General features: G+C 33.8%; 3 protein-coding genes across 5 annotated transcripts; 1 reads left to right on the top strand and 2 right to left on the bottom strand.

The window, feature by feature from the left end:
* Positions 1-338: 338 nt before the first annotated feature.
* abo (de-etiolated protein 1 abo) lies at positions 339-7,295 on the bottom strand. Of its 2 annotated transcripts, none has more exons than XM_088225939.1 (5): positions 7,114-7,295; positions 4,819-4,947; positions 4,280-4,473; positions 1,901-2,800; positions 339-1,111 (listed from the first exon to the last, which is right to left on the bottom strand). In XM_088225939.1, exons 1-5 carry the CDS (start codon positions 7,153-7,155, stop codon positions 919-921), a joined length of 1,458 nt encoding a protein of 485 aa, XP_088082065.1. In that variant the 5' UTR covers positions 7,156-7,295; the 3' UTR covers positions 339-918. The 2 variants fall into 2 exon arrangements, with proteins under 2 accessions (XP_088082065.1, XP_088082063.1); XM_088225937.1 differs by having other exon boundaries at positions 6,842-7,269.
* Positions 7,296-7,750: 455 nt separating this feature from the next.
* On the top strand, positions 7,751-9,478 carry LOC148281880 (RNA-binding protein 45). Its single transcript, XM_088225940.1, has one exon. It carries the CDS (start codon positions 7,881-7,883, stop codon positions 9,342-9,344), a length of 1,464 nt encoding a protein of 487 aa, XP_088082066.1. The 5' UTR covers positions 7,751-7,880; the 3' UTR covers positions 9,345-9,478.
* Positions 9,479-13,772: 4,294 nt separating this feature from the next.
* On the bottom strand, positions 13,773-26,715 carry Ada (adenosine deaminase-like protein). Of its 2 annotated transcripts, XM_088225941.1 has the most exons (7): positions 26,158-26,715; positions 25,939-26,081; positions 23,460-23,648; positions 21,883-22,102; positions 16,897-17,050; positions 16,448-16,548; positions 13,773-13,991 (listed from the first exon to the last, which is right to left on the bottom strand). In XM_088225941.1, exons 1-7 carry the CDS (start codon positions 26,197-26,199, stop codon positions 13,803-13,805), a joined length of 1,038 nt encoding a protein of 345 aa, XP_088082067.1. In that variant the 5' UTR covers positions 26,200-26,715; the 3' UTR covers positions 13,773-13,802. The 2 variants fall into 2 exon arrangements, 1 of the variants encoding a protein (XP_088082067.1); XR_015822241.1 differs by lacking the exon at positions 16,897-17,050 and having other exon boundaries at positions 26,158-26,334.
* Between the last annotated feature and the right edge of the window lie 197 nt (positions 26,716-26,912).

Genomic DNA, 26,912 nt, shown 5'->3' with positions numbered 1-26,912 from the left:
AAGAAAAATGCAGTGTAGAAAGAAGACGCATCTCCTGACTTTAAGAGAGTGGTTCCACTGTAGCTCCAAATCTTTATTTAGAGTGGCTGCGGACAAAGTGAAAATTACCATGATGTTGGCCAACCTCCACCGTGGAGTGGCACCATAAGAAGAAAAGTCTCATAAATTAAATTGACAGACGGGTCTGCAATATCAAGAATAAAGTTGACTGGATCACAAAATAAATCATAACCCTGGCACTAATTAATCACTACCAACATTAATTAAGATAGGTTAAATAAACCTAAAAAAAGTTCAGTTTGTAAATCCACTGTTATTTTACAAATAGACATTAAATAAAGAAGAAATTTGAAATAAATTTATTTTACAAAACTGTACATTATATTTATATTACCTAAAATATCACAATGTAATTTGTTGTGCTTTTACTTATTGTCAACTGACGTCAGAATATAAAAAAATATGTAGCAATGTCTAAAATGTCTATTCAATTAACATTTTACATACAAAAACCAATAATGATTTCGATAACCAATTAAGAACACCTGTTTTATACTACATTAGGCCAGTTTGAGATCATTGTATTAAACATAATTAATTTTCAGTTTGTCTACATCTTTATGGACAAAAATACTGGACTTAACTCTTGATACTTAACCAAAATAGATATCCTAATAGAGCCGAACATTTTTTCAAGATGGAAATATAAAATATTACTATTCAATGAAAGGTTGTAAGCATTGTAAATGGCAAGGCTTTCATATTATTCCCATCTTGAAATTGTCAGTGTTTTTTTAGATTTATTTATTATTTAGGTAATCGAAGAGTTAATGACACCAAGTTATTAATATAAAAACAAATAAAAATCATAGTCTTATGCATATAAATATTACGAAGACATTGCTTCGAGGTGGGGTTTCAGCTGTAGACTGTATTTCTGATATGGAAATTGACAATGTATTCGGAGTTTGTTCTTTGCACACTGATTGCAAATGGGTCTGTCGGGTGGAAGGTAAATGCCACGAGCCTCCTCGCTGTAGCGGGAGCAGACTGCCCCAAAACACCTGCATATATCCTGAACTTCAGAAGACCAGAATCCCTGGCGTAAAATCTAAAACAATAGATAGTACCAGAATTTTCATAAAAAATACATTTTTGCTAAGTTTTAAATGTCATACTGCTAAATTTTGATTACAGCAATCAACTACCTGTTAAAAAAGATACATAAATTTTTCATAACTACATACAAATCAATATTAGCATCATAAAAATATTACATTGTTTAATTGATGTTTCTGTAATCCTTAAGTAAATTCCTCTTAATACTTCTTGTCCTAGATACAGAAATAATGAAACACTGATCTAAATCATGGATTCCAGACATGCACCAGGATTTTTTTTAAAAGCACTTGTTAATATGATTTTCTTAAGATTTACCCAGATATGTCAATTTTTGTCGCCATTTTTAACAAAATATTAATAACTCACTACTAGAAAACATTAATTGAGTTGGGGTAAAGTGGGGTTCGAACCTCGAACCTCAGACCTCTGATCCGCGAGTCCGCGATACTACCCACGGGATCACCACCCAATTTAAATAATATCCATTAATAACATGAAATATCATAGTACCCACATTTGAATTATTATAATCAAGACATAAGTTATTATCTATATATAAAATAAATTATCATGCCTATTAGACTACTCTGTTTGAACTAGTACAGTATATTATTATACAACACAATAAAAAGCAGATATGTACATATTTTTCAATATTGCATCAGTTTCTTTGCCATACAGATCATTCTTTAGATAGTAGTATGGCAAAGGTAAAAGATGCACTATTTTTTTTTAATAAGAAGGAAAACTATTTTTAAAAGTAAAATTATAAATATACCTTATTGGGTATTCTCCGTAAGCTTTAGGCCTTTCCATAAGCGAAACCCACTTGTCATCATAGCTGAAGAGAGACAAGTCTAAATATGGTGAACTGCTATAGGATTGAGCGCTGATAGGAAGTTGGGCGAGAATTCTTTTAGTGGCTTCTGTTTTTCCGCCATAGATGGCTCTTACTATTGTCTGCTTAAATCTCTGTTGATTTAGCTTAGCGTACAAATTGTTAGACGGAGAACACGTAAATTGAGATTCAGAATACAACCGCGCATTGCGGAAAGAATCGCAAAAGTTCTCAAACAGTTGTAAAAGGCTCTCTGATGTATTTTCATAAACTTCAAGAATTTTGCTTTCACTCATGTTGTAAATGACAAAGAAAGAAGGTTGACTGTTCGGCTCCGACGCGCGTAGAGTAACAACATCTTCACTCGCATATTTAATAAGCAGGTGATCCTCATCTAGCAGCTGCATTTTCCACATTCTTAAAAATCTAAATGTGTCAAAATATTTATAAAATTTTCTCAACTCCAAAGGGTCTTCAGTTTCGTCACTGATATTTTTGGCACGTTTATATAGAAAAACTAGCAGTCTGTGTTTTAAAGAATTTATGGAAATATCGAGAAACGGTCTCACATTGGCCGGAGGAGCTAGTATTGACGTTAAGTAATCGTCATCTTCGTGACAGAAGCGTCCGATTTTTCGTACTTCTAACAACATTCCATCGAGAATTTGAAATATATGTATTGTTTGGTGTTGAACTGAAAGAACTGCTAGCATATCTTTGTAAAGATAAATTCCTTGGTTGTGCGAGAGATATATTTTATCTACTTTGAAATTAACTGTATCACATAGCTTTCCTTTTACCAAGTCTACTAAATGTAACGAGTAGTCTTCTAAAGCCGATCTGGAAATTAGAAGTAATACTATTAATTCATGTAAATAAATATTTGAAAAAAAAAGTTTTATTATACAAGCAAAGTTATTAATATATCAGTCTTACGCTTCAGGCGCCAGTTCTGGGACAATGAAACATTCTTGGGTAAAACACCTTTATTAATAAATATTTCATATCAACCATTGTTATTTGTTTTTTTTTTTAAAGAAATCTGGGTTTTTATGATTTACCCAAATATTAAAATATTTGGGGCTATTTTAAACGAGTTGTAAATAACTCACTATGTTTGAAATGGGAATCAAGTTGGAGTAGATTCAAATCTCGGACCTCTGATCCATCAGTCCGCAACACTTGCCACAGAACCACAACCTGATTCATAAACTTAGCTTCATGTAACAAAAATTATTAAAATATGTTGTACTAATGCAATGCCCTATGCACCATTAGGTGCAGGACGGGAATAATTAATGAATGAATGAATTAATATATATTTGTCGATACTTTCATATCGTTTTTAAGAAAGACTTTTAGGAAAAGAAATTAGGGTTTGAACAAAAAGGAACCAAGTTGTAACAGAGTAGGGTTGGCAACTAAGAATCATGGATGCAAAATCTCTGAATGCATTTTAAATGAGGTAATTAATTAATTCAGACACGTATTCTGTTGTCTACATCATTATGAATCAGCTGGCTCTGGTTATGGCTGATTGGAAGAGCAGTCATGAAGCTGAACATGATCACATTGGAGATTGACATCTTTCACAACAGTGAAATTGCAAATATATATATATATAGTTGGATAATTTATAAAGCGCCATTTTTGTGAAAATCACCTCAAGGGCGCTGTACAATTAATAAACATCCCAGTACGTCTTGCAGCTACAGAGCGCATGGACGGTTGGGATTCTAGTTCCTCGTTTTCAATTAAGATCAATCAAAAATTATAATAGATAGGAGCTAGATTACAGGACGTCTTGCAGCTACAGAGCGCATAGACAGTTAGAAATTTAGCCCCCATTTACACATTTAAAAAATTGACAAATAAATAAATAAAATAGTGTATTACAAAATAATAATAATATGAATAGTAAAAAGGAGTAAGATTACAACACGCCTTGCTGCTACTAAGCGCATAGACGATTGGAATTCTAGACCCCGTTTACAAAATTAAGGTATTTTAAAGTTGATATATTAAAGCTAGATAACCAATCATCGTGCAGCTACAAAGCGCATGGATGAGAGGAATTCCAGCAAAGTTAAAACAATATCAATAAATTTACAAAAAATAGAGTATAGTAGTAAATACTCTTGCTATTGGAGAATATTATGCCTTCATAATATTAAGCCATGGCTCAAGGGTTACTGGCCTAATAAGTTGTCCCAATTTAACGCCTCAAACATTTTGTTTTATTTGTAATTTTATTTTGGTCCAATAAAAATTAATTTGAAAAATATCAGTATGATTTTTCTTTATATAAGACAATCGCACCTCATTGTGGGAGTAACGGCTTCATTATTGCTGTGAATCTGGTAGAAATGCGGTCGCAGATCATCGGGAATCTGAGAAGCAGAGCCGACTATAACATATCTTCCATCGTCAGTAAAAAGACTACATTCTCTGTTTAGCTGATCAACTCTCAAGTTGTTTGGACGGAACTGGCAGACTGTTACTACAAATTTGGACTGAAACATAAAATGTAAATAATTTAACAATGCTATGTAAAATCACTAGAATAAAAAATATTATACATTGACAGGTTTCAGAACTTGACTGCTTCGCTAAGGCTTAAAAATAAGTTAATTTTTAATTATAACATGAAAAGTTTGTGCTTCAAATATTGATTTTACAAAATGGATCATACAGAAAATTTACTAAATCGATGATGAAAAACGAAAAAATTTTCGGATGGTTACTGGTCACATTTTTATAGATAAGTGGTTTGGTATTTAAAAGTCGGTTAAAATATATCACCAAGGTCATTTTTGTTTTTACTGAGCAACATTGATTGTATAAATAAAATATATTACCCTAAAAAATCTATTAAATATATTGGTTCGTATATGTTGATTCCGCCCATCGGCATCATTGTGAACTAGATCTGAAGGAAAACCTTTCACTAAATCTCCCGCTGCTCCTGCTCCTAAATAACTGTAAACCTAAAATAAAAAGAGAAAAATTGTATAAATAGTATTGATTTTTGCCATTAAATATTTCTAAAATTAAAAAAATTTAAAGAAAGCAGTTCCGCGTTAGTAGTTTCAAAATGTAGAGTGAATTGACAGCGAAATAACAGTTAAAAAGATTTATTATGTGAATGTCGATGGATGCAGAAAACAAGAAAAACCAAGAAAGAAATGGCATAACCATGGCATGCCCATGATCCAACAAATACTTGAACACGGACATGTCAAAAACTGGAATAATCGACGCGCATGCAGGAGAAGATGCATAAATCTAGAGAAAGCGAGGTCTGTATGCAAAGACAGAGTGATAAGGCATTTTATCCTCTCTCCCTCACCCATATGGTGAAATGGTGATGTTCGTTTGTTTAAAAATTGAAATTACATGGGCAGTATACACAAAAATTGTTAAAGCTTATTAAATATGTGATTCTTTTCTCTCAGTGACCGCCTTGGTTTTTTTAGGTGCCCTTTCGTAGTCTAGTGTTTAGCGTGTATGCCTACTATACAAAAGGTCTTGTGTTCGATTCCCGACGCGGTTAGCTATTAAAATGACATTTGTAACGGCAATATTTCATAGTCCCTGGACTAGCACCAAAAGCATAGGATCAGTCATCTTACTTTCATGTAACAATTCAAGACATGAGTGGATAAAGGTGTTATGTGACAAAAACAGAAAGCAGAGATGTTTGAGGTCAAAGTTTTGAACACCAGTACAATTACTGATAATATAACACTTTAATTCGCTCTCAAAATTGTTTTTCTGTTACCTTTTGAGGGCAAAGCTGGTTTTATATGAAAAGGTGTATATAAATCGTCATCTATGTAAAAAAAAAGCACATTTTTTAACATTTGCGACATAATGCCTTCATCCACTTATGTTTTATTGAGAGGTATACTGCATTTGGTAAACCAGTGCAGTGCCCTATGCACCATTAGAAGGAGATAAGGAGATGACAGTTAAGATGATGATCAGTAGGTATCAGTATAATTCTCAGGAGATTTTGTTGAATTTATGATTACTAGAGTATTGATATTATAGATACTTAGTAAATTTTGAGTAAAACATATTACATTAGAAAATTACATCTATAACCATCGCTAAATGACTTTATTTGGCTGTCTTGAAAGTTTGATAGTTTCTGTAGCTGCCATCAATACTACGATTAATAATTACTTAGAATAAATATAAGTCCCGAATTGAACCAAAGACTGCAGTTGCTGAAGAATGTGCAAAACTGCAGTGTGAGGTTTTATTTCAATGAATTTTACCTTCATTACAATTCAATAAATATCATTGTATATAAAAGCCCTATGGGCGGCCTCCGTGGTGTAGTGGTCAAGATGCTTGACTCACGCACGGAAGGTTCCGGGTTCGATTCCCGGTGAGAACACAAAAATTAAAATGTGATTTTTCTCAAGCCTGGGTGCTCTGTGATGTAATTCACCACTGTAATTAGGCCACATGGCCTGTTGTGGTGCAAAAAAAAATGTAAATAAAAAATTTAAAAAAATGTAAAAATGAATGAACACTAAACAACACGCTTTGTTTCTAAAAAAACCTTAAATTGGATCAATTGAAATTATTGCAAAAGCCCCCCTTTGTTCTAACTAGCCTGATTAAAAAGCCCGTGCTTTAAGTAAGTGTGAATATATTTTATTAAAAAGATAACTTATGTTTAACCATTTCGAAATTATATTACAATAATACTACAAAAACAACCACAGATAAAATAAGAATCGCGACAGAGGGAAAGTAGGTCTAACAGGCTGCAGATGGACCAAACGTTTGACTTTTCACAAACAAAATTAATTTTCATGCCATTAAAATCTTTAACAGGTTACCCATATTTATTTTAATGAATGTTACCTCTAATGATGATTGATCCGCAGAGAAAGCGATGAAATGTTTACCATCAGGGCTAAATTTGCGTAAAAAACAAGGTGGCTTTTCAACATTTACAATGGTAAAGTTGGGAAAGACATTTTGGTAAAATTCCCTAGCGATATGAAAGTGCGACCCTGGCTTCCTAGCTCCTAAAGTCTCGCGGTTGATCAGTCTAATAACAATGTTTTGGGGCTTAATTTTTCTTGGCTTAATTCGGTCATTGCAAAAGTAATCATCCTTAGATGGTCCAATACCCTGTGTGCAGTCTTCATCCAAAAAAATTGATTGAGATACATTATTCATGATTTGTTAGCTCTACGGATTTTCTTTTAAATGACATTTGAATGTTATTCTCTTCGAACTTATTATTGTTGGTTATTAGCGGTTTTACGTTGACAGAGTATTGACAGTTCATGTCAAACGTCAAACGAAAACCATGGAAAATAAAATGTTACCATATGGTAAATACTGTAAACACGGCAGATACTTCTTTATTTGACCAGATTCAAAAGTACTCAAATATCGTCCTTAAATTTGATGCCGCACAAAAAAATACATATCACATACAAGCACAAATTACAATAATCTGCTACTTGGTTGATATTTTTTTGTAAATTCTTTTTTACTGGCAAATTATTATGCATGTCAGGATATCTAAATTATAAAGTTATATTATATTACATTTATCTCTGACTTTTACGACGTATTCTATGGAAAACATGTCGTCGCCGTGTGTTTTGTGTTTTTACTATCGTTTGCTGTGTTAATTGTGCACGTTTTGTATTATTTTGAATTCATCAAAAAGCAATATTTGTCAAATCTACATATTATTTCGTCTGGATGGATTTTTTATCGCGTTTTTGTACGCGTGATGCACTGTACACATAAAATTATAAACGAGAGTTCCAGTATGTGAGAGTGAATACACGAAGTAATCAATCCGGAAAAGTGAAAGTGAATATTTCAATATCTCTCGCATCTATCAGACCACTTTTTTAAAAAGCCTAAAAAACGCCTCACGATGGGCGAAAGAAGATTTGGCAGGGGTCCGCACGATCACGAGACGTCGGAGGAATATCCTCCTTTTTCCCGGCTTTTCGTATTGTGCGACAAATCTCACTCCGAAAATGACTTTCGCGACAAATTCTCAAAGTTCGGAACGATCGAGGATATGCGGTTTGTTAAAGATCGAGCAACCGGAGAGTACAAAGGGGTCGTGTACGTGAAGTATTCCAAGACTTCAGAGGCGGCAAACGCTCTGGAAAAGATGAACGGCAAGACGGTCGGGAACGTGTCTAGACCCATCAAGGTAAAGGTGGCCTCTAGCCGTCAGGAGGGACCGGTGAGGGAGGACAACGAGGAGAAGTACGTGCGGCTGTTCGTAATCATCCCGAGGACCATGACGGACTCTGAGCTGCGAGAGGAATTCGGGAATTACGGGAAAGTCGAGTACGCTACCGTCGTCAAGGATAAAGAGACGCGGGAAAGCAAAGGATATGGCTATGTCAAGTTCAAGTATTTCTCGGAGGCGGCTAACGCTTTCGAGAATGCCGACAAAAAGTACAAGGCGATATTTGCTGAGCCAAAACGATACAAGAACGAGTCCAACAGCTTCGATCCTTACTTCTCTCAAGCTCCCCCGCCTCTCCCCTCTGCCATGGCGCACCCCGGGTCCGTGGGCGACGGGTATGTTGCGCTCAGCGTGACCTGCAGCCCAGTGTGCCACCAGGAGCAGATCAAGAAGCTGTTCGACATCATCCCCGGACTGGACTACCTGCACCTGAAGACAGACCCGCGCCGCCACTCTGCCACGGCGCAGGTTCTGTACACCAACCATCAGTCTGCCAAGTACGCACGCGACAAGCTGCACGGGTTTGAGTACCCGCCGGGCTCCAAGCTCGTGGTCAAGCCTTGCTACAACTCCTTCCCCTCGCTGGGCGATCAGTCCCCGGAGTTCGGTCTACGGAAGGTGTTCTCCGGCGGAGAAAAGGGGGCCGACCTGGCGCAGCTGGCGGAGACCATCGCGCAAGCCACGTCCCTCATCCAGGCGGCCGCTGCAGGCACGCTGGGCGCGCACAAGGTCCCCGAGGATTCGTTTTGCAGCGTGAAGCTGCCGCCAGGCAAACCCCTAGCCAGTATAGACGCGCCAGTCGTCCAGCGCTGTTTCATCGTGTGCCAGCCGAGACCTCCGCCCGTGGCCATCTTGCGAGATGCATTTTCCCGTTTCGGCAACCTGATAGACGTGTACACCCTCCCCAACAAGAGCGTGGGCTATGCTAAGTATGCGGCGGCGGAGTCTGCTCTGGAGGCTCGCCGCGTCCTGCACGGAGCCGAGCTGTACGGGATCCGCATGAAGGTCCTGGAGGCTGAGGAACCGCGCTACTCCTCTGCGGCTCCCCCTACCGCAGATAGTCACGACTCTTCGCAGAACGCTAACGACGATGAGCGCGACGACCGTCGTAAGCGCTTGAAGATGGAATCTTAAGTACCTCGCATCCCGTTCCCCGTGTAATAGATTGTGTAATTGTACATTCGAGACGTCGGTTTGTAGTCTAAATTTAACTTAAGTATTAAGTTTCATAGTTAATACAAAGTGAATTAGTGTATATCCTGATGCGATGACAAAGTTCTTTGTACATACTTTATGCAGTCTCGGGACATTTAGTCAGTGCATTAGAAATTTACCACACCGGGTGCGTGTTAGGATTATTGTGATAATAATCGTTAAATTGAACTCGTCAAATGGAACCCCATAATTCCTCCACCGGAACTGTGGATTTTCACATAGTTTAAACTAGTTTAAGATCTGTATACTCGAATACATAGTATTTTTAAAATAATGATTATTTACAGAATCCAGCTGGTGATCAATAATTTCTAATTATGTGAATCATGTTTTTAAAAAAAATTTGAGTACAAGTATTGAGTATTTATCAAAACTTTTATGTGGCATTGGGTATTATTTATTTATTTACCCAACTGAGCTAAATACAATATTATTATCATGTTTTGTAAAAATTTACATTTATGAAATTGCATCCTAAAAATCATAATTTTAGTAAAAAATTTATTACAATAAACTTTAAAGACCTATTAGCCCGCTCCACTTAGAAATTAGTATAGATTTTTTACATTTACTTTTACTTTTTTACTTTTACATTACAAAAATAGTAAGAGCATGTAACCGAACAAATTTCCAAATATATATTATTATATTAATATTCTCATATATGTATAAAAATCTCAAGATCTGTATAGAATGCAAAGCTGACAAGTAATTAACAACAAAATTAAGGAAAGAGTGTTGCGATAGTTTCATAAATGTGTAAGAGTGAATGAATGGCTAAATTTATTAACAGTGAAACACATAACATGATCAAATCAAACAAATACCCGAAATGGACTTATTAAAAATATGAATAATCGGTTACTTGAGGAGATGCACGTAGAGGAAGTGAATCTGAATTTATGGATAAGAGTTGTAGAGGCTCTTTGTCTAAACGGTGTGATGATTTGTTTATATGTATAAAAATAAATTAACGATATCGGAACCAAATTTAATGAAAAAAAAAAAACTACATAAACCTAACAATTTCTGGTTATATTCAAATAATAAAATCACCTCAAATATAATCATGAATACTAATTACTTATATAACTATTGATTTGACATGTTTTAAAAGTAAAACAATATCTTTGTAACTATTATTTAAACACTAATGTATTTATGTTGTTAAGATTAATGTGTTTGTTTTAGTACCAAAACTCATTGATTAATCACTATTTTGACCTCTGAACTATATACATGCATGAATCACTTCAAATCAGCAGTATGAAAGTTTTCACATTTTCATATGATAAGATTTAGATTCTACAATACACCAGAACCTCTTTTTGCATGGTGGATTCGTTCCACACAGTACCGTGTAAAAAAAAAAGAGTAAAATATCTGAATGTTTTTTTTTAAAGTTGATATTTGTACCATGTAAAAAGAAATTCCGGTGTTTTGACACTCAATAGAATACAATGTCATATGAAATGTGTGCAGAAATCACACAAAGTCGCTTGCATTCTTTTTGCATATCTAGATTATTATGTTTAAATATTCACACGCTGTTACTCGGTCCGGCCATTTATAATTTTCACCAAACTAGTCTTGATTATTCATTTTAACACGACCAATTTACCTACTGTTAAAATATATTGTACATCACGGTCACTCTTGTTGGATATCCTAATCGTATTGTGTAATTTTAATTATTGTAATAGAACAGTGATGGGCAAACTGCGGCCCGATTACAGGTCGGGCTCGCCACAGATTTTTAAATAATAGTACACAAATTTTCTATTTAAATGTTTTGTAAAAATAATTCAAATATGCTTAAAATTAATAATACGCTTATTTATTTTTAATAAAAATATTAAACTATAATATATGTACATATTTACCTTTATATTTCAATTTCTAAAAATTAAAACAATAGGAAGAAAAACGGAAGATATTATTTAGAATATACTGTTGTTCCAAGCAAAAAGGCAGTATTTAACAAAAATTAAAAAATGTGTTTTTTTCATGTCATCTGATAAATAATTGTAATCCTCCTAAACAACTTACTCTAATAAATACATCTAAAATATTAAAAAAACTGTTTTGATAAATTTACTGTACAAAAATACCAAATACATAACACCTCAATTTCCTCAAAACTTTTAAAATGTTGGTTACTGCCTTCTTGTTCGGAACGGCAGTATACTACTTAAGAGTTTAAACTATAAAAAGTTTGCCCATCTCTGTTATAGAAGATATAATATAATTTTGATAAAAATTCACTGCCACAGTATTTAGGCTAAGACAAATCACATACATTCAAAAATCAGTATATTGCTATCTTGATGACTATAACACTCCTGTACAAGAACTTTATCATCCCCTTAATTGCACCCAATGATGCAGGGGGCATTGTATTGGTACACCAGACATGGTGTATTCCTTTAGGAACTATGTAATATTGCAGTGAAAAACAACATTTTCAATAAGCATTTTATGTCCACCTTGACGGGAATCAAACCCGTGACCTCAAGCGTGGTGGGCGAACTCAACTAATAAAATGAAACGTCGTTTGCTGCCAAGTTTCATATCGTATCACAATACAAATATTTAAGTGTTACAGAAAAAAGCGGGATAAGACGGTGAGTTAATAGTTTTTGGCAGCACGCAATAATGATTTGTGATTATGATAGAAAATATTTTTAATATCGGTATACATTATGATATATTCTATAAGCAATACAATTTTACATAAGGTTTTATGTGCTTTGAATAAATATGTACTTGTTGTTTGTAAAAATAATTCCTCTTACATTTTTATATAGACTCCAACCAGCATAAGAATTCCTTTGGTATGAATATAGATGCAAATAGAAATACCTATATTTCATTGCTAGAATTTAAAGGTAACATAAATGAATAGCATATTTCTCTTTCCGGAAGCAATAATAGTAAATTTATTGTAAATCTAAGATCATCAAATTTGGGATATTATCTGTCCATTCTTTATCACAATATTTACAAGTAATAAAAATCACCCGTTAACAAGACATCATTGCTCCTCCTACGATAATTAGTTGAAGTATTTTTGTTATTAAGTGCAAACTTAAATGCAAATTAATATAATTTCCTTGCATTTAAATTCATGGCTCTTCCTACGTCTCAAAGGGATTCGAAAAATGGTTGATAATAATAATAACATTTCTAATATTATTTATTGTTTGAATAATAAATAATAACAATACACTTTATAGACTTAGGAGTGCAGGAACATTCCTTTATTTGTTAAAGCACAACACACACAACTTGTATGAACTGATTTTTTAATCATATTTTAAGATTTAAATGTTATTCCATAATACATGCCAATCAATTATTTACGTGTAAATGACTGACGATTTAAAAAATGGTCCTCTTTTAGACCCAAGTTTGTATACTACCGTGAAATTAAATAAAATTGAATTATTGTAGGATGTATGGATTATGCATAAAACAACTATTTACATTGAATTGTAAAAATCAAATTATTTAATATTTTTTGTTTTGCGTGATTGACTTTAAAATTTTAACATTTTTCATTGGAGTACTTTCTTTCTAATGAATATTGTAAATAATAAAATTACATTAGTTTTATAAGCATGCTACATTATAAATGATTGCGCATTTCTATACCTCCGAGTATGTAGATTACTAAATCACCTGTGGAATAATTTTCCAAACAAAACAGATTGCAAAATATTTGATTAATAATCAAGGTGTTTGTGTTATTGAATTTTCTGAACTTCAAATATTTTCTTAATTTAACAACGGAGATGAAAGACATTTTAGAGAAGGGAATATAGAAGTCTAGGCATTTACAGGGCTTATGACCTGTTATCGGCTGTGGTGTGTTGTGGACTGTTTGATTTGTAAAATAATAGGCCTTCAATTTGGTTATGTGGATATTTTACTTGAATAATTATGATTAAAAATGGCCATCTTCATGTGGAGCTAATTAATATGTTAAATCAAGGAACTTCAAATGGAGCGTTGCAAGCGAACTTATTGACAGATGAGTCAATCTGAACATAGACACGAATCCAGTGTGCTTAACACAAAAAATAATCTTAATAAAAAATCCTAACAGTAACATTCACCATTCTGTCCATGTTTGAACATCTATATTCCTTCCATTTTTATTGATTTATTTGTTTACACTTTTAATTACTGCTTGCCAAAGATCTATGGGGTCAAAATTATTTGTATAAAGTTCATTATCATGCGTATTTGTTTTTACTGTATTAAATTATTTTTATTGTAAAGAGTTGATCTATTTTTGTGTTTGGAAAAATTTATGTCATATTGGAGAAATTAAATATTAATCCGTGCATTGAAAAAGCATTTTATTTCTCATTTCTAGTCAATATTGGGTTTACAACTCAGCATAACTTTTCTGAGATCTTCTTTGACAGAATCACTTGCAAGTATGAAGTTTGTTGCGTCAAAAGACAGGGACCACAGTTCCGCTTTGGTTAGTCCAAAGGTTTTGGTGCAGATGTAGAATTCTTGGGAAAGAGAAGTATCAAACACTCCTTTGTCATCCGTCTGTTAAAACAAAAATTTCAAATGATGAAAATTTAACGTAGAAACAGGTCAATGATGACCCTGTGACTAAAAAGGTTTCAGGGAAAATTATGTAGAGCTGACCGAGGCATGGTATAATCAAGGAAATGTTCATTTTCATTTTCATCATCGGTGACGCTACAGCCCCTGCACCCTGCTTCTCTTCTCCAGTTCGTCAGGTCAATTCCTCTTACGTCGCTTTCCACATCATCCAGCCATCTTAATTTTTTGGTCTGCCTTTCAATTCAATTAATTTATTTTAAATATGACATATACATTACAAAATACATTCAATACGTACATATTATAAAAAAGAAAAAGAAATACATGAAAGAGACTCATGTCAAAGTAGTAGAAGAATCCTGCTCCGGAAAACCCCTTCAGATACATGGAACAGATCAACATCCAGAGCGATGTTGTTCAGCATAGCGGTAGCCCTTCCAACAGGCATAACCATAGGCAGGTTGGTCCTGAATATCGGAATATGAAACAATCTATGCTGACGCTGTCTTAGGTAATTATCAGGAACATACAAACCAATGCTCATCATAATTTCAGAATTATCGATCATACCGCGCAACAATCAATAAAAATGTGTAGTCAAATACACATTCCTTCTAATCTCTAAACTGTTGTAGCCAAGCATACCCTGGAGAAACTCGGTCGGGTAGAGCCAAGGATAATACGCGCACTCTCATGTAGATATATCTCAGAAACTTCTTTTGGATTTTCTCTATCATAAGAGAGTACTTCAATTCATGTGGCCCCCAAATCATCGAGCCACTCTCGAGTCTACTTCGCACCAAGGAGTTGTAAAGAGTTCTCAGTATGCGGGTATTTTTGAAAACCCTGGCAGTACGCAGAACAAATCCTAACATCTTCAATGCATTACCACTGATTGTCTCTATGTGTTCATGAAATGTCAGAGTGCTCACAAATCTAACGCCCAGATCCTTAACACTCGATGTTCGTATCAGATTCTGGTCATTCATTTTGTAGCGAAAAAAAAGAGTTCTTTGGGCCCTAGTGAAGGACGTGACCGAACACTTGGAAACATCAAACCTAAGTTTGTTTCACCTTCCCCATTCAGATATATTAGATATATCCGCTTGGAGAAGATGAAAATCGTCAGAAGTTGTCACCTTTAAGAATAGTTTTAAGTCATCTTTCTGAAGTGGTATAAATAATTTTATTGGGGGTACGATTATCATTCATTCTGTGCACATGGCACAACCATCGTAATCTTCCTATTTTTATGAATATAGTCATAATATAGTGCCTTTAATTAAACTGTTTCCTCTACATTCCATTTTGGTTAACAGCACCTAATGTCTTCCTTAATATTTTTATTCCCAGTACTAATACTATGTTTACATCTCTTTTGGTCCCCAACATTCGGCACCATATACAATGACTGGTTTGAGGAGAATTTTGTAAAAAATGGTCTTAGTTTTTCTAGAGAGCAATTTGGATCTCAAATGTTTAAACAAGCTATAATAATATCTGTTTGCTGGCGATGGATAGAGAAACAAAAATACTATTCATAACTGCAAAGGTTTCGTAGCATAAATGGCAGTATCTCATACATTTTTGACTCAATGTCAACAACAACGATAAATGGCAACAACAATAAATGGCAGTATCTCGTACATTTTTGACGTAATGTCAACAACAATAAATGGCAATATCTCATACATTTTTGACTTAATGTCAACAATTCAATGTCCCTAACAACATTGGCAGTCTCCGTTACGTTACAAAATCAAAACCATCTTTTTATTTAAAATATGTCAATAATTTACTGAATAACCGCAATAAAATATACATAGGAGTTACTTCTGTCATCAATTATGAACTAAAATAATAAATTATCTTTTTAGTCTGGGAAAATTACTAAAAACAAAAATGTATATTACTCAAAACGAAAAGTGGAAAATGTCATCTTTTCTTTAACATGTCTCGTATGAAATTGGGTATGTCAAAAGTCTGAGTAATCAGTGTGAATATAATAATAAATAATATTCTAATTCACTCCCTGAGTATACAATGTATTTACTAATAATGTGAGTCATAAAAAGTTTAACCGATTACATTTTTTAAAAACATAATAAAAAATGGTTTAGATGTACTTAATTTCTTGAGCTAAATTGGTAGCAAAATATTTTACTTTTTGGTTTTTTGTACTAAAATATTTATATTGTGTATTTTTCATATATGTGTATGGAGGTATGTATGTATGTTGTGGCTAAATAATTACTCTTCTAATTAGTATTGGTAATTACTATTGGCCCAAGCCAAGAATTTATTGACTGTTGTTAACATACAATTAATGATTTATTTATTAGACTTAAGGTTACTACCATTTTATTTATTTTGAAATCAATTAGAAATCTTTGTTTTCTTGACAAGTAACATGAATGCTTTTAAAAGATACTTACAGCTAAGCATATTGGATGTCCGGCTGTGTATAGGCTTTGGAAATGGTGATCATTGTATGACTTTACTATTCCGCTCTTGACATTACTGCTGAGACAGAGTTCTGTAAAAAGGGAAAAAGTCATAAAACATAAGTATAGTCGTCGCCAGATAAGAATGCCTACGCTAACACATCTTTTACACTGCTGTCACTATGTGAGCGTAGGCATTCTTATCTGGCAACTACTTTACATTATTTGATATTTCAGTGAATTTATTTATAACTGACCACATTTAAAAAAAAGATGAAATGTTTATTTACTTTTCAATTATTTTACTTTTTGATTCATCTGATAAACACAGATTTAACATAAATTTTATTTCTATAGTCAGGACATGAATATGAGAGCAGTCATGTATTTTTTGTAAATAACAGCAATTTAAAAAAAAAACAAATATGCATGTAATTTACCTATTGGAATTTTAGATGCCAGCAGAGTGTTCCATAGGCTTTGAGAATCAGGGTTTTCTGGCACACAAACGACATGTCCCAACCTACTCGGCGCCCACTTCAGTATTTCAAAAGTCTCTTCGAATGCCTCCACTTCTGCTGTATGTATGGTGGCCTAAAAAGAGTATTTACGGAAGAAACTTTTTTACATGAATGCTTCATATGTTCATTAACATTTATCAAGAGAATATGCAGCGGGAGAGCAGTTTGATGAATAAGTATTTGAATATGGTTTTTCTGTCATTCGCAGATGCCTACCCGAATACTGTGCGAAAAGAACAACGGCCTGATTATATCTAATTAAAATCGAAGTCTCGTATTTCTATTTTCTGCCCCCTAAAACTGAACCCATTTTGCTTTTTATTTAAGAAATAGTATCACCCCTATCCTACTGTACCTACTTCTATACTTTTTGCAAAACAAAATATATTGTGTGTCAAGCAGTTGCTTGTCAAGTCAGCTATTTGCCAGTTTTACAAAACTAAAACTAGTGAACAGAGATCCCAGCAAAACAGATACACGAGATGTGCTCTAGCTGAAAATTACATAACCGCTGTTGCAAGAACGAGCTTCGCCCAAAGGCAATATAGTGTTATTTCACCAAGAGTGGATAGTCAGTTGGACAGTTCTTTGAAAACCACAAACAGCTTAAATACATTTAAAGTTAATATAACCAAGTGGATTGCTGCACAGTACTAAAAAAATAAATTATGATATACTCCAGGCTATGATGCAGTGAATCCAACATAAAATATATTTCTCATTGATGCTTCATCATCATCATCATCATCATCATTAGCCGTCTCTTGTCAATGGTGAACATAGGCTTCCCCTTTAATCTCCATATCTCCCTATCCTGAGCCAACCGCATCCAACCACTTCCTGCAACTCGTCTTATGTCATCCGACCACCTTGTCTGAGGCCTGCTGACACTTCTTCTACCCGTTCTGGGTCGCCATTCTAGGACTTTTTTGGTCCATTTAGAGTCTGTGAGTCTGGCTTTATGACCAGCCCAGCTCCATTTCTGGTTGGCAGCCCTATGGACCACATCGGTGACCTTTGTTCTTGTTCTGATCCATGTATTGGTTTTTCTGTCTCAACGAAATACCCAGAATTCTCCTTTCCATGGCTCTCTGTGTCACTGATAATTTACACACATAAATACACATACAAGATAAAGAACACAAAAGTTTCAGAGCCATATGTCAGTACAGAGAGAACATAAGCATCAAAAAGTTTCTTCTTTAAGTATTATGAATACTTTGGAGATTTTAGGATATATGAGAGCTTACCAAAGGCAGCCCATGGTGACCTCGCCTTCTTTTCTATTTCTACCTCTTGATTATCTTTCCCGAGCTTTATTTCGTGTCCTAAGTATATATGACTATTAATCTTTTCAGTTGATTTATCCATTTACTAAGATGTTACATGGTTGGTTTGCATCACACATTACTTTAGTTTTTGGAGCATTCATTTTCAAGCCTAGTTTCAGGGATGCTGTATTAACTTTGTTTATCATGTTTTCAAGTTCTTTCTCATCTTTAGCAAATAGGACTTATCATCTGCGAATCTGAGATTGCTAATGAGTTTGCCGTTGATGTTAATACCCTTGTCGTCCCAGTCAAGAGTTTTGAAGACATCTTCCAGAGCTAGTGTAAATAATTTTGGGGATATTGTATCACCCTGTCTTACTCCTCTTATGCGGAACTTTCGCTTGGTTCATGGAGCTGTACAATAGAGGTGGCATTATTGTTCATGATTTTTAGGAGTTCTGAGTATCTGTGATCCACTCTACAATTATCTAAACCTTGATTGATGCTTAGTGTATTTTTTTTTTATATTCATTTATTATAACTATGTTTCATTGAAAACCAGTAAATTCACAATTCGTTAGCCTTAGAACAGACTATTGTCTAGTTGGGTGACAAATTGCTGTCGAAATGCGATCTCTCAGGTGAATGTGTGGTAAAACTATGCACGATAGATGCACACATGTTGAGATCCGTACATTATGCAGGGCTGAGATAGCATTATCGACAAAATCAAGAAAGGAGCTCTATGTTGGTTAGGACATGTAGAGCAAATGGACAGCGAAAGAACGGCTAAAAATATTTACGATGCAAATGTTGATGGATGCAGAAATAGAGGAAGACCAAGAAAGACATGGCATGACCAAATCCAACAGATAATTGAAGATGGACATGTTAAAAGTCGGAATAATCGGCGCGCGTGCATGAGAAGATGTATGAATGTAGAGGAAGCGAGATCTGTATGCAAAGATAGAGTGGTGTGGAGTTCTATTATCTCTGCCTACACTTACGGGTAAACGGCGTGATGGTTTGTTTGTTGTTTGCTTGGGTGACAAATTGTGAATTGCAAATGTTAAAAAAATCTATACATAAGTTGCCTCTACTTAAACCTGCGAGCTCTCGCCGTCCTGGAAGGCCATCGATGAAGATCTTTCGACTTTATTCGACAGATACTCTATGCACCTACTTCATATGAATATTCATCAATGGCATTTTTTCGATTCTCTATATACGCTTTGTTTGAATATTATATTTTGCATGCGTGTTGGCCCACAATAGAGAATAAAAGTATGGGAAAAACTAGTGACATATATCGTTAGAAAGGATTAAGTTTTTTATAGACCAGAAATCTTTCAGTTCAGTTCAGTGCCGAAAAAATCGCCATTTATTATAAGTAGAGCGTTTATTTTTATTATTACGATCTGTTTGCAAAATGGTAAAGAAAGTAAAAAATAAACAAATAAGCAAAATAAAAATATAAGCAAACATATTAGGTACTGTCGATTCTAAAAAGGTATAGGAAATACCTGTTCTGAGGTAGACAGCATTTTTTTTTTTTTTTTAATATAAAATTGGATTGGTTTTCAAGTTAGACAACGGCGAGAATTTTAACTCTCAATTTAACGAGATGATTTCTATTAACTATTAAATCTTTGTAGATAACTTGTACACTACATTCAGTGTATCTCGATCATTTGCAACAAAAAAGTAAGGTAATCAGACTTACTTAATCAGATGTCAGTCCATAGACTATGAAATATTGCAGCGCAAAACTTTATTTAAAAAAAATATTTTAATTAATTTATTCATGCAAATACATATGTATTATGTATTCCCTCTATGAGGCCAAGAGCCCTGTGTTGAATTGGGATACAACATAATGCAAAGTGAAAGTATGTTTATTATTAAATAAAAGCAAAAATAAAAATAGACATAAAAGACAACAGACGCAAGAGCTAAAGAAAATAGGACAACAGACCTAAGAACTAACCATTAATTTTATTTGGCATTGAGTTTTACATTGTTTAAGGTATTCTTGTGGTAGTTTTTTTTGCAGTTTATTTGAACACGATAATAAGAGAAGCTTTATATTTTTATCATACAAAGATACATGATTCACAAAAAATAATAACATATCCCAAAAGCTAAAAGGTCCAAAGCCAAAGGCCAAAAGCCAAAGGTCAAAAGCCTTGTGTTGAGTTGAGATACAACATAATAGAAAGTGTAAGTATGCATATTATTAAAGAATACTACAAATAAAAATTATTACATAAACATATATTACTGTTTACCATATTGATGTGCTATATATTTGTGTTTTTAAAAAATATTTTTTATGATTATTTTTTATGTTTCTAATCCTATATTTGTGGTGATATACTCATGTGTCTGTGTCATATAATTACTCCTCCCATCTCAACACAGGACTTTTAGTCCCATGGAGTTGGGACTTATTGTCTCAAAAAACAATAACCTTATGTATGTAAATAAATAAATAAACATCTGGACAACACGCTTAATAGTATATAAATCTTTGCAATATCTCGCAGCAGTCTCCTGCAATGGTCTCTTCTCTTAGACAACATCCAAACTTGTACACCTCTCCTGAAAATGACTTTGTTTTTTTTTAATTATTTTATTATCATAAACGGCAAATCTGCCTTTTACAAAAATTTATAATACTTACATATTTGGCTTAATATATATATTTTTTTTTGAAAACATAAATTTCCTTATACCCAAGATTTATAAAAAAAATTAAACCTAAAAATTTATTATGTTAGAACTTAATATGTTTCTCCAGAACATTGAACACACTTGGGGCCACAAAAGAGAAATTTCTCTGAGTAAAAGTTGTAAGTGTTTTTGGTATTAAATAATTTAAATTACAGGAAAACCTTGTACGATCTATCGAGTTGAAAATTATAACAAATCATGTCATCATCATCTTCTTCTTTTTCCGTTGCCTTGTCAGGTCTCCCAACATTGGCGATCACTGCAGTGAAAGCATCTCTATCATGTGCTACTGAGAACTAGTCCTCAACTATCCTGGGAGTGGTCTCCCGTCGCCTTCTCCGGTGGATTTTTCTGTCAGGGTTATCATACCTTAGCTGGTTGGTTTTGGTTTAGAGAAACTCGGCTTTCATGCTCTCGTTATCTGCTGTGATCACACCATCATGACTGGGATCTTTTTGCCAGGGTTTGCGACGTGGACGCTAACGAGTTAAACTAGTCAGTAGTGTTACCGATGTTTGGGTGTTTCGCAGCATTTTATAGAATCACACTCTCTAGCAAGATGTGACTCACTGCGTCCCCTTTGACAGTTTGAACCCTGAACATCATCATCGCTGACTGCTTGCCCGCAGTCAGTGGTGCATATGGTACTGCATTGGTACTTCAATTTCAACATGTCTCAATTTTTTTCTGGTTAAGTGAAGGTAATACGGTGAGTGATACATTTTAGGTGCCAGCTCAGGAGCTATGTAATATTAATGTGCAAGACACCCTTTTCAAAATAAATATTTTATGTCAACCACGTCGGGATTCAAACCCGAGACCTCTTGCATGCTAGGGAATCGCGCTAACCACTAGGCTGAAATTGATGTTCATGTTGTAAGTTATATATTAAAGTTTTTACCTTTAAACCAGCTTTCCGACCTTCATCCAGAATATCAGCAAAGTCTCTAAAGTTGCCAATTTTGGGATCACCACTCAGGTCAAGTCCCAAAATTAGATTGGGGTATTTATTTTTCATTTCAATGGCAACTTTTACAGTCTCCTTAGCCTGATCTGGAGAGATTCTCCGGTCAATGGAAATCAAGAGGAATGTTTTCATCCGAAGACGTTTCGAGCACTCCCTACAAAACAAAAAATGACTTCTAACTCATCAGAACTACGACGAGGAAGTTCAATGCTATGGGAAATTTAGTATAAAAATATTTTCTTAAAAACTAAGAGCATTTAATTGTATGGATTTCTTGAACATTAATGGAAAAAAAAAGTATTTAAATGAAAATGAAATGAATGAATGGACTACTTTGAACGACGTCACTAGTTTTTCCAAATCAAACAATGATAGAATGTTGTGATAGATTTCTGGTTTACGGGAAGCCTATCCACCAAACAGCAGAACACATCAAAGAGAACTTGTGACGTCACACACAGGGTAATTTCAAAATTACAAAACATAAAAAAATCATAGTGATAATACGATGCATAAAAATATATTATTTAAATGTTTGGCCAAATTTGATAGTCTATTAAACAAACAAAAAAATGTTTTAAAAATCATTGAACTTCCTGATTTTGTAAAGCTGTTAAAAGAGATGTTGATGTACAGTGTGTTCAAATGTTTAATAACCCTATGTTAATGTGTTAGTGCCTTTTGGTGAACCAAGTAAGCATACAGATTTATTTGTGTTAGTAGGCACACTAGAATATTTTATTTTTTTGAATTCTGTCGTCAACTCATTGACATAGCATTACTAAACATGTGAATGCACTGTATGTACATATAGTTGGTATACTGCCAAAATTTGTCCATAAAATAAATGATATAGTAAACACATTTTTTAACATTTTTTAACATTTTAGAACAGAGATGGAGAACGTTTTGGTGAAAGGAATATGGAATTCTAGGCATTTACAGGTTTTATGACCTTTCATTGACTGGTTTAAGTGGCCACTTTACACATTGTGTATCATTCACCATTCTGCCTATATTTTAATATCCATATGTCTTAAATTCTTCCAATTGTTAATTTTCGTGAAGTTAAAGTGCTGAAATCTTTATTGATGCGGGTAAGATTCAACTGACCAATATTTCATATATTTCACATACATAGGGCGCGAAATATCTCGTTTTCAAGTAATTCTAAATATGCATATTTTGAACCTGTGTAGAAAATTTATTCAATGTCAAATGGAAAAAATAATAATGTTATTACCATCATAATTTTTGGCTTATTTAAAAATTATAATATGAAAAACGTAAAAAAACCCTATTAAAAGTCTTAATAAATACAACACATAAGGCGGCCTCCATGGTGTAGCGGTTAAGATGCTTGACTTACGCACGGAAGGTTCCAGGTCCGATTTGCGATGAGAACACAAAAATTAAATTGTGATTTTTCTCAAGCCTGAGTGTTCCGTGTTGTAACTGAAGAAAAAAAAAACAAAAAATTTATGTATATTATAAGAGATGTTCAAACATACAAAATAGCATCCACCATAGCTTGTACGTATTGCTCCTTGGTCATGTTGGAGTTGGCTCGAGGAGTAGATCGCAGTTCCAGGTACACCACATTATCACTATCAAACTCTTCTAAGGTCAGAACAGTGGCGAGCTTCACGGCTTCCGGTGTGTCTGTCAAAGCGTGCGCTATACCAAATAAAGCGAAGCATCTGTAATGAAAGACAAACACAGTTTGACTAAATAAAATAATTAATTTTAATTTGTACATTTATAATACCACTTGATTCAAACACCAATATAAACATAGAGCGATTTAAAAAAAAAAAATATTATTCGATTCATTTTATTATTTGTAAGAAAGTTAATTTTGATTTGGGTCCCAAAAACTGCCTTGAGATGGTCACCCCACCAATGTTTATCATCATTCCCTTTCCGCACCAAATGGTGCATAGGGCACTGCACACCACTGGCACACCAATCACAGCGTATCTTAATCATTTTTGTTACATGAAGGTAAGATGATCAGTCGCACGCTTCAGGTACCAGTCCAGGAACTATGAAATATATTTAGTGTAAAAACACCCTTTTCAATAAATAATCCATATAGATAGTTTTACTTTTTTAATTATCTGTATGAATTACAAGTGTATATTAATTTGTTTACATGACAATATGCAATGATGATTGGGCTTAAAAAGACCTGTCTCTGGTATAAAGAGCAATGTTTATGACAAGCAAATTCAGTTGGTCCCATTGTCCTCGTTATAACCGAGTTTGACTGTATATATAAGTATTTGGGCAGATGTTGGGTTGCCAGGGAGGCAATTACAATCGGAAGATACAGAAGTCATATCTTCACCATGACAGTAAAGTTAATGATAAATTCTCCCGAGCGATTATGAAGATACACTACCGATCGTCTATCTTCAAGATTTGGGTAGGTACATCGATAGGTACATCGGTAGGTACACGGTACACACATCTACACACTAAAGTAACATACCTTACCCATTATGATGGTATAGTTAAAGATAAATTCTCATGAGTGATCATGAAGATTTACTACCGTTCCCATCTTCAAGTTTTGAGATAAGCACATCGGTATGCACACATATCTACGCATTCAAAGTGACAAAAATGTTGTTCCGCCGAGCAAAATTTGCTTTCATTACGATTTATTTAAATTTTAAATCGTTTTGAAGTGGCCACTTTTTATTACAGAAGCCTATTTAAAATACAAAAGAGAAATTCCTTCATTTTAGTTCAACATTGAATGCGGAGTAATGTTTCAGCACCACCTATTCATTGACTTTGATCATTTGACGTCTGAGATGACATAATGAAAGCGCGTATCGACAGTTTGGTAGATCAAAATTTGCCATACCGAGGTAGAGGGAGATACTAGAAAAGTTAAATATACTGGCCCTGGGCATGTATGTACCTAATTAAATAAACGCATACAAATATAGTACGCATATTATATCAGCGGTTCCCAATTTATTTATAGCTATGGAACCCTAATTGATCTACCTTTTTTTGGCAGAACTCCATCTCGACAATAAAAAAGTAAATTGACGAAAATGATATTTTTAAGACCCATGACACCTTATTGTTCGCATGTTGTAATGTTCAACTTGAAAAGAAAGACTATATTGAATTAAAAATCTTTACTGCACATATTATTAATTTAGTGAAGAGTGAAATTATTATACAATTCTATAACAACACGCCCTAATTCTTGAAACCCCAGGGTTCTGCGGAACACTTTTCAAGAACCGTTGCATTATATCAAATATTTTATTCAAATAATAGATAAATATTTTTTTCATGTATTTTATATTAAATAGGTACCTACTAATAAATCTGATTAAAAAAAACAAATAAAGATTAATATTTTCATTATATAGAAAATATTATATTAATGTTGAACCATAGGTAAAATGGTAAATGTTACACAGTGTATAACGTTACCATTTAAACCAGTCAAGAACAGATCATAAGCCAAGTAAATGCTTACACTTCTAATTTCCTTTTCTTTTTTTTATCTCTGTTGCAAAATGTTAATTATGGAATGAAATCCAACTCTTCTCTACAAAAAAATAGAAAAGCTCAAAGTACCAACTAGTCTAAGAAGTATAAAAATTGAAAACTATTTTCAGGCATTGCCTATATTAGTAGGCGAATTAATTCAGTCAAACAAATCTCACCCACATCAATAACAGTTTCAGCTTTTTGACTTCACCAAAATTAATCGATTGAAGAATAAAAGAAATCCGAATGTTTAAACATATGCAGAATAGTGAGTATTAGACAGTGTGTAAATTGGTCACATAAACCAGTCAATAAAGGTCATAATTTCTGTAAATGCCCGGAAGTCCATATTATTTTATTTCAGAGCTGACAAAATTAAAATTTATTTGGTATGGGTTTAAGCCCTCATCTTACATATTATTTAGACTAAATTAACAGAACATTTATTTGTTTTAGTGAAACCCTTACTGTGAGAGTGTGCGGGAATGGCCTTGAATTATTTTAAACTGGGATGTATCATTTTCTTCATTCAAGTTTTTATTACTTTTTAGTTCTTGTAATTTCTCAAACGTCGAATCGCTTAACGAACCATTTAAATGAGCGTGAAGTTCCTGAAAACAAATTTATTTGTAAAAACATAAAATAAGCTTAAATGAGCACTAAAAAGTATGTTTTAAGGAGACTTACAATTTTAGGTAAAGATGCACAAAATGCCTCCATCGCTTCCATTATGCAAGTAAGGCTATTTTTATGAATACGTGAGGACAAATGTAAGTGAAACGTTTTATTTTTAGAACTAAACTATTTCCCAGAAAAGATAATATAATTTTATGAACCGATAATTCGGGTCTGTATTAATTGATCTTTATCAAAATGTCAAGCACATGTTTGTTTATTCCCGCCTTTCTGAAACGCACGGCTAGATACCTAATTGCCCACGGCTATAAGCCACTGATAGCCAAGGGTAAGACCGCCTTCAGAGTTGGAGAGATTACAACAAATACACAAGAAACGAAACTTCAAACTTGTAAAAAAAGGCAAGCTAAAATTGGTTAGATCCTAACATATTTATGTATATGTTGCGCCAAATAGTTAAATAAGCTATTATTGTTATCAAAAACATTTTTCACTTTGTGGTATGACATTTTACACTTATTTGTTTATAAATTTGTATAAACCACTTTAATTTTTTAATTACACTTTGACCGGTTTCGAGGTTACTACCTCATCGTCAGGAATTTAACTAACTTATAATTACGCGCGTTGCTATTTATAAAATAAAATATTGTATGAAAGAGACAGAAAATTGAATGAAAGAGAGAGAAAGAAGATAAAATAAATCATAACGGGAATTGTTTTAAAAGAGGACTCGAAGTTAAATTCAATTAATTATTTATTATTTAAAGTTTTTGATAAATGGCTTTACTAATTTCGAATCGTTC

Source organism: Micrasema longulum, unplaced genomic scaffold (assembly GCF_059751315.1).
Source record: "Micrasema longulum isolate JH-2025_06_02 unplaced genomic scaffold, ASM5975131v1 h1tg000402l, whole genome shotgun sequence".
Classification (NCBI taxonomy): Eukaryota; Metazoa; Arthropoda; class Insecta; order Trichoptera; family Brachycentridae; genus Micrasema; species Micrasema longulum.
This window is presented reverse-complemented; position numbering and strand designations above follow the sequence as displayed.

Coding starts and splice junctions, on each gene's coding strand:
- abo (XM_088225937.1), bottom strand. CDS start 7,162: ATGAATAATGTATCTCAATCAATTTTTTTGGATGAAGACTGCACACAG. Junction 2,801..4,279: donor GCCGTTACTCCCACAATGAG/GTGCGATTGTCT, acceptor TCTAATTTCCAG/ATCGGCTTTAGAAGACTACT. Junction 1,112..1,900: donor TACGGAGAATACCCAATAAG/GTATATTTATAA, acceptor CTATTGTTTTAG/ATTTTACGCCAGGGATTCTG.
- Ada (XM_088225941.1), bottom strand. CDS start 26,199: ATGGAAGCGATGGAGGCATTTTGTGCATCTTTACCTAAAATT. Junction 26,082..26,157: donor GTGCATCTTTACCTAAAATT/GTAAGTCTCCTT, acceptor ATTTGTTTTCAG/GAACTTCACGCTCATTTAAA. Junction 13,992..16,447: donor GACATCCAATATGCTTAGCT/GTAAGTATCTTT, acceptor TTGTTTTAACAG/ACGGATGACAAAGGAGTGTT.
- LOC148281880 (XM_088225940.1), top strand. CDS start 7,881: ATGGGCGAAAGAAGATTTGGCAGGGGTCCGCACGATCACGAGACGTCG.